The 12,823-nt window shown below is 42.0% G+C and overlaps 1 protein-coding gene across 7 annotated transcripts in view; it reads left to right on the top strand.

The window, feature by feature from the left end:
* ZNF207 (zinc finger protein 207) overlaps window positions 1-12,823 on the top strand; it is a 37,136-nt gene that overhangs the window by 5,645 nt on the left and 18,668 nt on the right. For 4 of the 7 annotated variants that reach the window (XM_069199944.1, XM_069199943.1, XM_069199942.1 and 1 more), the window contains exons 2-6: window positions 3,948-4,086; window positions 4,380-4,538; window positions 4,742-4,820; window positions 5,118-5,188; window positions 12,221-12,384. In XM_069199944.1, coding sequence (XP_069056045.1) covers window positions 3,948-4,086; window positions 4,380-4,538; window positions 4,742-4,820; window positions 5,118-5,188; window positions 12,221-12,384 — 612 coding nt within the window. Of the gene's footprint in view, window positions 1-2,007; window positions 2,135-3,947; window positions 4,087-4,379; window positions 4,539-4,741; window positions 4,821-5,117; window positions 5,189-12,220; window positions 12,385-12,823 lie in introns of all 7 variants that reach the window. The other 3 variants (XM_069199948.1, XM_069199947.1, XM_069199946.1) reach the window with 1 other exon arrangement.

Below are 12,823 nucleotides of genomic sequence, written 5' to 3'. Positions count from 1 at the left end.
AGGAAACAAGCGTATGGTATGACGGTTGGATAACTAAGTTGTGACAGGAGAAAGTGTAAACTATTATTTTCAGTATTCATGAATATTGAGAAAGTCAATTTGATACATGCAAGCACGGTGCATGTTTCTCATGTCCCTTATTCCCGTCTCGTCAGTCTCCCCTTTTGCCATGCCGCATTCCTCATTTATTTGTGCGTTTGTACACTTAAGAGGACACCCCCTCTCGTGTTTTTTTTATTTTTTAAATGTATTATTCGTCTGTAGCGGGAGCCTCCAGTTGTCGGCAGCTCCCTGCTAATCCGCCTTACTGAGGTGCTCACTGCTCAGCCTGACCTGCAACTTGCTTGTGCTGCCAATGTAGTGAATGAGTACTTCTGTTAATGTTGGTGTTGTCATCAGCCAGTGTTAATGGCGACCGGTGCAATCTCTGCTCATGCACAATTTACCTTTCTGTTACGGTGCTTCTGTATTAGTAAACTCGAGCAGTGATATACTTTTTTACCAGGAACTAAGAGATGTTTCTTTCTGTAAAACAATTGTCTGACTGGTATGGACTCTCATCTGGCGAGTTACTGTAGCCAGAGACACTTTACATCTATTTTATAAACTTTTGGTGGCGGGTAGAAATGTGCTCTATTGTAACTTGCACTAGTAGTGTCCACGCAATGCACTGCTACTCTTAGTGCATATCTTAGTACAACTCATGGGGTTCGGAGTACTAGGCCCGCGATGGGTGTTCACTATGATGAGTGGCTGAAGTTGACTGTGGTGGGTGGAAGGAGAGTGCAAAACACGTTTTGCATACATCATGGATGTAGTCAGTGGATCAGGCTGTGCTTCATCTGCTGGCTCTCTTGCACTGATTGTGCCAACATTTATTTGCTTTACCTGTGTAACTCGAGAGTGCAAAGTATGTGGCTTTGTTGTTCAGTTCTCATGAACCAATGAGCATCAGCCGGCGACATGTAAAGGTGGTGTCCATCTTTTTGCCTAGCCTTGGCAGAAATCGTTCACCGAAAATAACTTTTCTAGACTGAATACATTGTAACAAGCGTGCGGACTACCCTGATGAATGTAGAACTTGCACTTTCAGAAGATGTCAGCAAGTTTGTCATTGCAATATTTTATAATGGTTCTGGCGTATCTGCTATCATTATTTATTCATATTAAAGTTGTATTTCACGCTAATTTAGCTTGTCTTGTTTTGCTGTGAACCTTAGCACATTTTAGGTATTTTCTAGGTAGCTAACGACCTATTGTGGACTAAGTAGCCTCATTGCCCGTCTATTGCTTACCTTTGTAACTCGCTTGCTTTCCTCTTCTTATTCGTTTTTTTAGCGCTCTCTATCTCGCCCACCGTGCCTCCCTACCCCCTCCTCCAGCTTGTTTCTAAAAGCACAGCAGCAGGGATTATTTTTGCTGGGGTATGACTGAAGAGCGGACACTAAGGTTTTTGTTTTAATACCTGGGTTCCATATTGCATCAAAGCACATTCTTTGATGCCGGCTAGTGAGTGGAGCATAAGACCCGTTCCCAAAAGCCTTTGCATGCTGGAGGCAGAAAGTGTACTTAGCATGGCAGTTCTCTTGGAGGGCCATACGTTTGACCTTTGGCCACTACGAAGGACCAAATGGCTGAATCCTGGGGAAAATGAATTGGGACTCAGCAAACCTTTCCCTCTTCATTCTGACACTTCTTATTCCTTTTAATTTCCCTCTGTTTAATCATGCCATTAAACGAGAACGTTGCGAATTGCATGTAGAACTTCGAAATACCTGAGAAAAAGCAAACATCTTACGGGATCTCAATTTTATTTTTTGGGCAGTATTTTACAAACAATTACAAAGCCAAAAACTCGAACCTCCCATTAAGATGAGACCCGTAGACTCTGCCAGTGCTTGCTGAATCTGTAAGATCCCTCGTTTGCTTTGTCAGTGACCCCCGTGCATCTAAATCAGTGATTTCTACTTTGTAATTAATTTGCTATCCTTAACGCTCACAATATAGGTACTGCAATAGAGATTTCGATGACGAGAAAATTCTTATACAGCATCAAAAAGCAAAGCACTTCAAATGCCACATATGTCATAAAAAATTGTACACTGGGCCCGGTTTGGCAATCCATTGTATGCAGGTAAGTGGTAATGAAATTAAACGTGAAGATGATCAAGCAGTGCCTTGGGGAAAAATACGTTCTAAATCAAAAACCATAAATAGATGCCATTTGCTGGCACCTCTTAATTTAAGTTTGGTTGTGTTTACTTTTGATGTCTGGCTGTTCAGGAGAGAGGTAGCTCAGTGATCCGACCATGCCACATGTTAATGCTATGCACATACATTTTACATGCATTGTATTTCGATGGCACTCATTTTCATTCAGTAGGTATTCTAAAGCCTGGCATGGATGTGGCGTGACCTATATTGGCAATCAGTGATGTGTAATCTACATTGTGTACAAATTATTAACAGCGTGTTTTACTACCTGTGTGTTCGTGGCACCTGTACGTTTGCAAAACAATTTTGCAAAATTAGCTTTTTGCTCACAGTAGATCTTCTTTTCTTTTACTTTTTTTGTCATGAAGTAATGCGGTTGAACGCCGATTTACTTTATAGAACATGCCCTTGTTATGTAACTTATATGGTTTAGGCATTCAATTCTTCAGCACAGCTGTCCTTTCTATAATTACGTGTATTGTAATACCAAAATGTTAATCCCGAAATGGCTCCTGTAATTCTTAATTCAAATAATGGGGCCATATCATGGATTTACATGTAATGATGTGTGTCGCACTTGACTAATTTGTCAGATTTCAACCTTTCTGATAACCCAGCCTGTGACATACAAGTGGGTTTGCATTTTTTTTTTTATTTTTTAAGTTGGGTGATGCATTTTCTTTTCTATTACTTGCTCTTTGCACATAACACTTCCAGACATTGTTTATCCCCCCGACTTGATGTTGCATTTGGATAATAATGCAGGTACAAGTGCTTATTCGTTGCTCACACTTTGCAAGAGTGTGGATTTGGCAGTGGAGTTTCATTGGGAGAGAAGACGTGTGAGTATTCTGTGTAGAACCCATCTCAGTAGGAAGCCTAAAAGCCTTGGTTACAGATCTCCCGTTTTTAGGCTGAACAGTGACTTAATCGTTTTCTTTTTACCAGAGGCAGGCCGGCGTCCGTATCCATATTATTATTATTATTATTTTTTTTTTAACTCAGATCTGCTTGGATTTTTAGAAATTAGTCTCTTTAGAATTTGAGACTGACCCCGATCTGTTTTAAAGATTTGTTGATTTCGTAATGGGTTGGAGCAGGTGGGTGTTTCCATTCTCCACATTTGATTTATTATCAAACAAGCCAAACTGCCCTTTATGTTTATCTCCCAAGCATCCCGAATAGAAGTGCTGTGGGGACCGGACTCTTGACAGGTGGTGAGAAGTGCTGGGGAGGAGAAGAATATAGGGCTAACCAGAAAAACTTAAGGGTTGGGGCAGAACAGCTTTCTAAGGTGGGTAGCAGACTATCATGCGGACAGTAAAGTTTTCTCCCTGGTATAACGCCTCGTGGGAATGGCATTTATTCATTTCCAGAACCCAACGTCTAAGACTTGAGGATCGTCCATTCCACCTGGACTAACTTCATGTGGAAAACAATGCTTAGGCGTAACCAGTTCATCTAGGCCATGAGGGATGTACAACAGTACTTGTTTAAAGGAATGGGGGCTTTGCCAGGGCAGTTCTTTTGACAAGGTAGCTAGTTCTTTGGCCACAGATCATGTTGCAGATTACTTTTCATTTTGCAGAATATGCTTTGGAGCAGGTGTGTACATCTGCATCATTTTCTAGAGTACACTTTGTACAAGAGTTTTTATTTTTTTAATCTTGTTTTGAACTATACAACTGCAGCTATCCCAAATACAAATATTAGGTCTGTATTTCTGTCTTTAGGTTCACAAAGAAACTATAGATGCTGTACCAAATGCAATTCCTGGGAGGACTGATATCGAACTGGAAATCTATGGAATGGAAGGCATTCCTGAAAAGGATATGGATGAAAGAAGGCGGTTACTTGATCAGAAGACTCAAGGTAGTGTTTTTTTTTTCTTTTTTTTCTTCGTTGCTCTGGCTTAGCCTTTCCTCCCTGGGGCGTTTTTAGAAATACAGTGAAATTAGGTTAATTAGTGCATGTTGAGACTTTGAATTTGAGGCCGTTACACGATTATTTTAGAAGATACTGTACTTACTCTCTTGAATACATATTTTAATAGAGGCCTCCATTTTGTTCCCCTGTGGGTCACATTAATTATTGCAGAGACTCCTTAAAAGTGAGGATTAATGCTTCACAATTCTTAACAGCAATATGTTTTGTATTTCTAAAAGATAACCAGAAAAAGAAACAAGATGACTCTGATGAGTATGATGATGATGAATCGCCTGCTTCAACGTCGTATCAGCAACCCTTGCAAGCACAACAGTCTTACATACCACCAATGGCACAGCCAGGATTACCGCCTGGAGGAACTCCAGGAATGCCTCCAGGTTTAATTTCGGTCTTTTTTAAATTAGTTTACTAAATTGGGCCATTTGGTTCATTAATTGTACATGTATGGAGCAACATGTTAATTTATTCTTTGCAGGCTACTGCAAGCTCTTAAGTGATAAATGTAGAGAGAATTCTTGCAAATTTCCATTTGAAAGTAATTTGCTAATCAAAGTGACTTGTCTGTTTCTTCAATTTCAAGGTTTGCCCCCTTTGATGGGTGGTGTTCCACAATTGATGTCTGGAATGCCACCAGTGATGCAGGGCATGCATCATCCTGGGTAGGTAAAAATAATGAAGCTCACTCAGTATTGATTTCAGAGTGCAGGAATATGCCACTAAATATTTTCTCATTCACATATCTTGTGATGTAGTTGTAGAAAATAAATGACCATCCCATTAAGGAGGGGGCGGTGGTACTGTTTACATTGATTTGAGACCCTATCGCCCGCTAATAGAATTTATAGGTCCTTCTGGATGTTCTAAATGCTAATATTAGCTTTATTTCATGCTTCTCCCATGCTGAATTTGGTTTCTGTTGGCATGGTGGTTAATTTCATGAAAATTTGTCTCACTAGCATGATGCAGATGGGTGGGATGATGCACCACAGACCAGGAATTCCCCCTATGATGCCTGGCTTGCCACCAGGTAAGTTTATCTAGAAGCTGAAGTTGCATGCAATTGCCAAACTTGTGAACATACAATTTTCCTTTTGAACAAACGGTGGCTGTGGATTTGTACCACTAGGAAGGTTTCTCCTCGCCAAGTAGTAATTTGTCGCATAGCCTGCCATGGCTAAAGTTATTTGTTGCTATTGTAGATGTGACATTCACAAACAATGTATGCTTTAACATATTGGTTTCCTCGTACATTGCAGTGAGTCTACTTTGTCAGCACAATAGCTGACATGGCCACCTGTGTGTTGCTTACGAAGTTTGTGGTTTTCTACATGGTACAGCACCTGTTTATCCTGGGCTTACTTGCTTTTCTACGTTTTTTCAAAGTACCTGCCAAACATAAAAAAAAAAAAAGATTGTCAGTGGGAAGTAAATCTTAGTGGGAAGTCTTAATGTCTGACAGCCCCCTCATCTCCCCCCAATATAAATTTAATCGATGCACAGTGAACTGACTGTAAGCAGGGGGAATGGTTAATGGGAGACAGACTTATCTGTTAAAATATGGATCAATAAATTTCCTTTGTAGCCACACAGAACCTTGCCAAAAACAGCATACACCCTTTTATCCAGTGTACAAGAGGGTCCATATATCGATCACTCCTTAATGAAAAACCTTTGTAGTATAACATACTGTAGGAAGTTGGCTCTGTATGCACTATTTCAAAGTAAAGAATAGTATGCACAGAGTCCAAGTGTTCCCCTTAGAGGTAAGATAGTGGCAAAAAGAGATAATACTAATGCTCTATTTTGTGGTAGTGTGGTCGAGCAGTAGGCTTATCAAAGGAGTAGTGTTAAGCATTTGTTGTACATACACAAGCAATAAATGAGGAACACACACTCAAAGACAATTCCAGGCCAATAGGTTTTTGTATAGAAAAATAACTTTTCTTAGTTTATTTTAAGAACCACAGGTTCAAATTTTACATGTAATATCTCAAATGAAAGGTATTGCAGGTAAGTACTTTAGGAACTTTGAATAATCACAATAGCATATATACTTTTCAAATAAAACACATATAGCTATTTTAAAACTAGACAGTGCAATTTTCAACAGTTCCTGGGGGAGGTAAGTATTTGTTAGTTTTTGTAGGTAAGTAAACCACCTACGGGGTTCAAGTTTGGGTCCAAGGTAGCCCACCGTTGGGGGTTCAGAGCAACCCCAAAGTTACCACACCAGCAGCTTGGGGCCGGTCAGGTGCAGAGTTCAAAGTGGTGCCCAAAACGCATAGGCTTCAATGGAGAAGGGGGTGCCCCGGTTCCAGTCTGCCAGCAGGTAAGTACCCGCGTCTTCGGAGGGCAGACCAGGGTGGTTTTGTAGGGCACCGGGGGGGACACAAGTTAGCACAGAAAGTACACCCTCAGCAGCACGGGGGCGGTCGGGTGCAGTGTGCAAACACACGTCGGGTTTGTCGTTGAAATCAATGGGAGACCAAGGGGTCTCTTCAGCGATGTAGGCAAGGGGGGGGGCTCCTCGGGGTAGCCACCACCTGGGCAAGGGAGAGGGCCTCCTGGGGGTCACTCCTGCACTGGAGTTCCGATCCTTCAGGTCCTGTGGGGGCTGCGGGTGCAGGGTCTTCTCCAGGCGTCGGGATCTGGGAGTCAGGCAGTCGCGGTCAGGGGGAGCCTCGGGATTCCCTCTGCAGGTGTCGCTGTGGGGGGTCGGGGGGGGGCAACTCTGGCTACTCACGGTCTCGCAGTCGCCGGTGGAGTCCTCCCTGAAGTGATAGTTCTCCACAAGTCGAGCCGGGGGCGTCGGGTGCAGAGTAGCAAGTCTTGCGCTTCCGGCGGGAAACGCAAGTTGTTTTAAAGTAGCTCCTTTGTTACAAAGTTGCAGTCTTGGGTGAACAGGGCCGCTGTCCTCGGGAGTTTCTTGGTCCTTCTAGAGCAGGGCAGTCCTCTGAGGATTCAGAGGTCGCTGGTCCTGGGGAAAGCGTCGCTGGAGCAGTGTCTTTTAGAAGTGGGGAGACAGGCCGGTAGAGCTGGGACCAAAGCAGTTGGTGTCTCCGTCTTCTCTGCAGGGTTTTTCAGCTTAGCAGTCCTCTTCTTCTTAGGTTGCAGGAATCGGAGTTCCTTGGTTCTGGGGAGCCCCTAAATACTGAATTTAGGGGTGTGTTTAGGTCTGGGAGGTTAGTAGCCAATGGCTACTATCCTTGAGGGTGGGTACACCCTCTTTGTGCCTCCTCCCTGAGGGGAGGGGGGCACATCCCTATTCCTATTGGGGGAATCCTCCTTCTACAAGATGGAGGATTTCTAAAAGTTAGAGTCACCTGAGCTCAGGACACCTTAGGGGCTGTCCTGACTGGCCAGTGACTCCTCCTTGTTTTTCTCATTATCTCTCCTGGACTTGCCGCCAAAAGTGGGGGCTGGGTCCAGGGGGCATTGTAACACAAAGCTTGATCCTTTGAAGCTCACTGCTAGGTGTTACAGTTCCTGCAGGGTGGGGAGGTGTGAAGCCCCTCCACCCAGAGCAGGCTTTGTTTCTGTCCTCAAGGCACAAAGGCTCTCACCGCATGGGGTCAGAAACTCGTCTCTCAGCAGCAGGCTGGCACAGACCAGTCAGTCCTGCACTGAACAATTGGGTAAAATACAGGGGGCATCTCTAAGATGCCCTCTGTGTGCATTATTTAATAAATCCAACACTGGCATCAGTGTGGGTTTATTATTCTGAGAAGTTTGATACCAAACTTCCCAGTATTCAGTGTAGACATTATGGAGCTGTGGAGTTCGTTTTTGACAGACTCCCAGCCCATATACTCTTATGGCTACCCTGCACTTACAATGTCTAAGGTTTTGCTTAGACACTGTAGGGGCATAGTGCACCCTGCCTTAGGGTTGTAACGCCTGTTAGAGGGGTGACTTACCTATGCCATAGGCAGTGTGAGGTTGGCATGGCACCCTGAGGGGAGTGCCATGTCGACTTAGTCATTTTCTCCCCACCAGCGCACACAAGCTGGTAAGCAGTGTGTCTGTGCTGAGTGAGGGGTCCCTAGGGTGGCATAAGACATGCTGCAGCCCTTCGAGACCTTCCCTGGCATCAGGGCCCTTGGTACCAGTTACAAGGGACTTACCTAGGTGCCAGGGTTGTGCCAATTGTGGAAACAATGGTAGATTTTAGGTGAAAGAACACTGGTGCTGGGGCCTGGTTAGCAGGGTCCCAGCACACTTCTCAGTCTAGTCAGCATCGGTATCAGGCAAGAAGTATACACATACTATATATTTTCTGAAAGGCTTGTGTTTGTGAGGGATATACCACTCGTATATAAAGAATGGGTCTGGTTGTGTAAAGAGGTATTACAAGGTATTTTGGCAATGTTTCTAAAAGTACCAAAGGGGTCCCGTGGTCCAGGGAGGAGAGGGGATTTTGTGTCTCTCTCAATAAGAGAAAGGCATACGGGTTGATAGTTATACATGTTTGTCCCTTGATGAGTGGATGTGGTGGTTCTGCAAAGTATTTACGACCACAGCAACTGCCTCCCCCACTGCTTCCAGAGGTAGCAGAGAGCCAAAAACCACCAGACTCGTGCCAAATGTGATATTAATATGGCACTTAGCTCGGTGTTGGGTAGTCATGTGAATAATAATTTTTTTTTTTTTTCTTTTTGGTATAGATCGTATTAGACTATCTCTACCTTTTGGTTCAGCTGTAAGTTCTGGTATGAATGCAAGTATCTCTTCTTTTATTGTGTGCTGTGTACATATTAGTCTGAACTTTCTACACCTAATTCTGTCAGAAGATAAGCTACGAGTAATTTGATGTTAGATGAAGTAAATACTGGTGATTCTTCAGAATTTTGAAGTATCCTCAAAATAGTTTACAATGTCACCTAATACCATGCCATAGGTTAATGTCAATTTGTTATCTTTACTTTTTCCTTTTCTTTATTTGCTGAAGCCGGAAATAAAAATGAACAAGGAACTTTTTCTGGTACTTCGCTCTGGTTACAGCCGTATCACCACCACTTAAGTACTTTTGAGTCTCACAATGCAACTGCAGTATCCCGAACTAGATAACTCAATTCAAGTGTATGCACATTTATAAGCTCTGCCCTTGACTCTGTCCCAGAAAGAAACATGTATCTTTTAATTCACCAACTATAAATGAAGCACGTGTACACCTTGAAGTACTCTTGAAAAGCCTTGAATTAGTTTAGGCTTGTTTTAATATCCTTGCAAGTTTGTCAGATTTGTTCCTACACATTTTATGGATTTTTCCACTGTTTATATAGCAGTTGTCCAAATAACTCTTCTTTTTTTTATATATATATATATTTATTATCTTGAAGCAAGTCCTTTCATTTTGTCAAAAGCTAGCAGATCGTCAACTGTTATACCAGATTCTTTCAGCAGAATGTTTACTATTAGCTGGACACACAAGCTTTTGACATACACACAGATCCAGTCTGTCTCCGTTCTAACATTTTGTGTACTAGATATGAACTCTTCATCAATATTTACAAATTCACGTCTTTTGGTAGACATTGTTACTCATTGAAAGCAGATAATTTTTTCACAATTTCAGAAATCTTTAACAAAAAAATTAGTTTACAAGAGCAGTACAACATACCTCTTATTTACATTAAGAGGCGTTTACTTATTGGATCCATTTAAAAAAAAAAAAAAAAAAAAAATCTCGTGCTTTGTCAGGGTTCAGATAAAATGCAGAATTTGTACCACTTTTGGCATTCCCAGACAGAAAAATGTGATGGATGCCTAACATTAGATTAATAATCGTTATACAAATATTGGCCATTTCGTTTGTTATACGGGTAAAGTAGCCATACGATTTTTGGGGGTCTCACTCATTTGTTTACCTTAAGTCCTGTGCAAAGTTTCATGGTGGTATCCACGTTTTGCACGATTCTAACACTAAGCTTCCTCACGAAGGCCTAATGCCAAATCCCTGTTCAGCCCAACTACTGACAGTCTACGCTGCAAGGTGAACTGCTCACACTTGGTTAAAAGAAATGTCCTTCAGCTTAAAATAATCCTTTAGTATTTTTAAAAGGTGTAGGGCTTTGTTGGATGCAAATATACTTTCATCTGGGGGACTGGCATTGTCAGTACAAGCCCTAAACTAAAATTTGTTCATTGTCCTAATCGCTGTCCAAGCGCATGACTTGTTACTCCACTCTTAAAATTCCTGCCTAGTCCTTTCTCAAACCACAATAATTTTAAGCTTCATAATTGAGTCAAAGAAGGGAAATGAACCCTTTTTGCAAATGATCAGTAATGTGACTAACAGCGGCTTGCAGAAAAAGGTCACTTGCAAAGTGGTACAGTAGTAACATTTCTGGGATTCTTGTTCTGTAGCGCTCAAAGCTGCTTTTGTATATGACGCATCCTAGAAAAATTATATTCAGTGGAGACAGATTGGCAGCACTTAAAACCAGTATACATTTTACCTTCACAGTACCTAAGCGCAATGTAGTGGTTGCTACTATAGTACAGACATTTGTACAGTGCACATAGGCAATTTGATTGCCTCGAAGTGTATACTCTGCTTTTGAAGAGGTGAGGCAGATAGTGAAGGAAAAGCTGACCTTGCTCAAGCTGTTTGGCTTCTTTGACACCCTGCAAGGGTGTAGAACTATTGTTAGTGGCTATGGTATTTTGCAGCTGGTTGTGCTTGACGAGTACGATCTATGCTAAGCCTTAGAAATGTCTCCCTGGTGCTCTGTAGCCCTAATCATGGCATCGCTCATGAAACCTCCTTTCAAGACTTCATGGAGTATGTAATATGGAAGGAGGACTTATCAGTAACTACCTCAAAATTGTTAGAGAAATGCAGGCTTTGTCTATCATTGAGCTTTACCTCTACTTTTATTTGTTCCTTTTGGCATTACCAGCCAGAAAAACGTGTGAAATGTGATGAATGCCTAACATTGAATTAATAATCGCTATACAAATAATGGCCATTTCTTTTGATGTTATACGGTTAAAGTAGCCATACGAATTTTGGGGTTTATCACTCAATTGTTTACCTTAAGTCCTGTGCAAAGTTTCATGGTGGTATCACATTTTGCACAATTCTAACACTAAGCTTCCTCACGAAGGCCTAATGCCAAATCCCTGTTCATCCCAACTACTGACACTGTGCTGCAAGGTGAACTGCTCACACTTTGTTAAAAGAAATGTCCTTCAAAATTGTTTGAGAGATGCTGGCTTTGTCTATCATTGAGCTGCACCTCCACTTTTATTTGTTCCTATTTTCCTGAAGACTAGTCCTTTTTTAATTTTTTTAGGTCTCTGCTACTGACAGCTTTGGCTTGGCGTGACATTGTATATGCTTGTTGTTGACTTTGGGTCAGCCTAGTGCTCATTCCTGCCACCATCATAGTCATCAAAGCCTCAGCTGAGGGAGCTAGCAGGTACCCTTACTCGAGTTGGAAGTTGCCTGAGTGACCCCTTTATTCAGAACCTACTTCTGCTGACAAATCACTGTTTTAAAAACAAAAAAAAAGTAGTGCGCAGGGTTTGAGTTGATTTTAAAGCTCATGAGTCAAATAGGACATGCTATGGAACAGTGGTCAAAGGTGGCAGTGCATTTTCAAGTTGACACTCATTCCCACTGATGTTGGGTTTACAATTGAGTTCTGTTAGTTACAGAAGACTAGGGAGTGTACTTTCCTGGCAAGGTATAAAAGGGCCAGCCATGTTGTGTTGCACCCCCCCCCCCCCCCCCCCCCCCCAACCAACCCCTACCTGCAAGGTCAATTGGGATAAAGTAAACATGTTGGTGGTTGTATGTGGAAGAGAAAATCCTGGTAAAAGGAGTCAGTGCTTAAGTTTCCCTTGAAAGTATCTGAACATGGATGCAAGACTAGCTGCATCCTTGTTCTACAGCTCCCTCCTTGCTCAAAGCTGCTTTTGTATGTGGTGCATCCTAGAAAAATGCAGTGCAAAGGTATACAAAAGACAAATGTAACTGTCTTTTTGAACTGATGTTTTCAACTGGATTGTGTTCTGTATGTCTAAAATTAAGTAATCTTAATTCTTTTCCTAGGTATTCCACCACCCGTTGGCCCTCGACCTGGATCCAGCATGCCTCCAATGACACAGGCACAACAAATGAGTGCTCAGAGTATTAGCAGACTTCAAGCTCCTGGTGTAGCTGTCCCAAACCCTCAGCCTCCAGTTACTAAGCCACTCTTCCCCAGTGCAGGACAAGTAAGCTGAACAAAACAATGACCTTTGTAGTTTGAAAAATCTTTTTCACATGCTTTTGTTGTTTCTGTTGTAAAGTCATGGCATTTTTGTTATACTTCATTACATTAATGATTAGATAAAACGTTCAGATTTTTTTCTATTTAACTTGCTCTTGATCAAAGCTGGATGAAAGTTTTATTCTGTATGTGTTCTGGTTCTTGACGTGGTGGAAACCATCTTTGTGCCATATATACTTGAAGATGGTAGTTTTTGCTTTTCATCCACGCTTTCTCTATGATCAATCTAAAGAATTCACACCTTTGTTTTGTGGTGGCTCCACCTTTCAATCCACAATTTGTGACCTTTGACTCCTTTTTCTGTCTCTTTCAAATAACATTGGTTCAGGTTCTGGTATTGAATAGTTCAAAAGCCCATGAACCGAATGAAGAGAGTCCTCACT

The sequence above is a fragment of the Pleurodeles waltl genome, chromosome 7 (genome assembly GCF_031143425.1).
Source record: "Pleurodeles waltl isolate 20211129_DDA chromosome 7, aPleWal1.hap1.20221129, whole genome shotgun sequence".
In the NCBI taxonomy this organism is placed as follows: domain Eukaryota; kingdom Metazoa; phylum Chordata; class Amphibia; order Caudata; family Salamandridae; genus Pleurodeles; species Pleurodeles waltl.
Note: the sequence above shows the minus strand (reverse complement) of the source record. Positions and strands in the feature narration are given on the sequence as shown.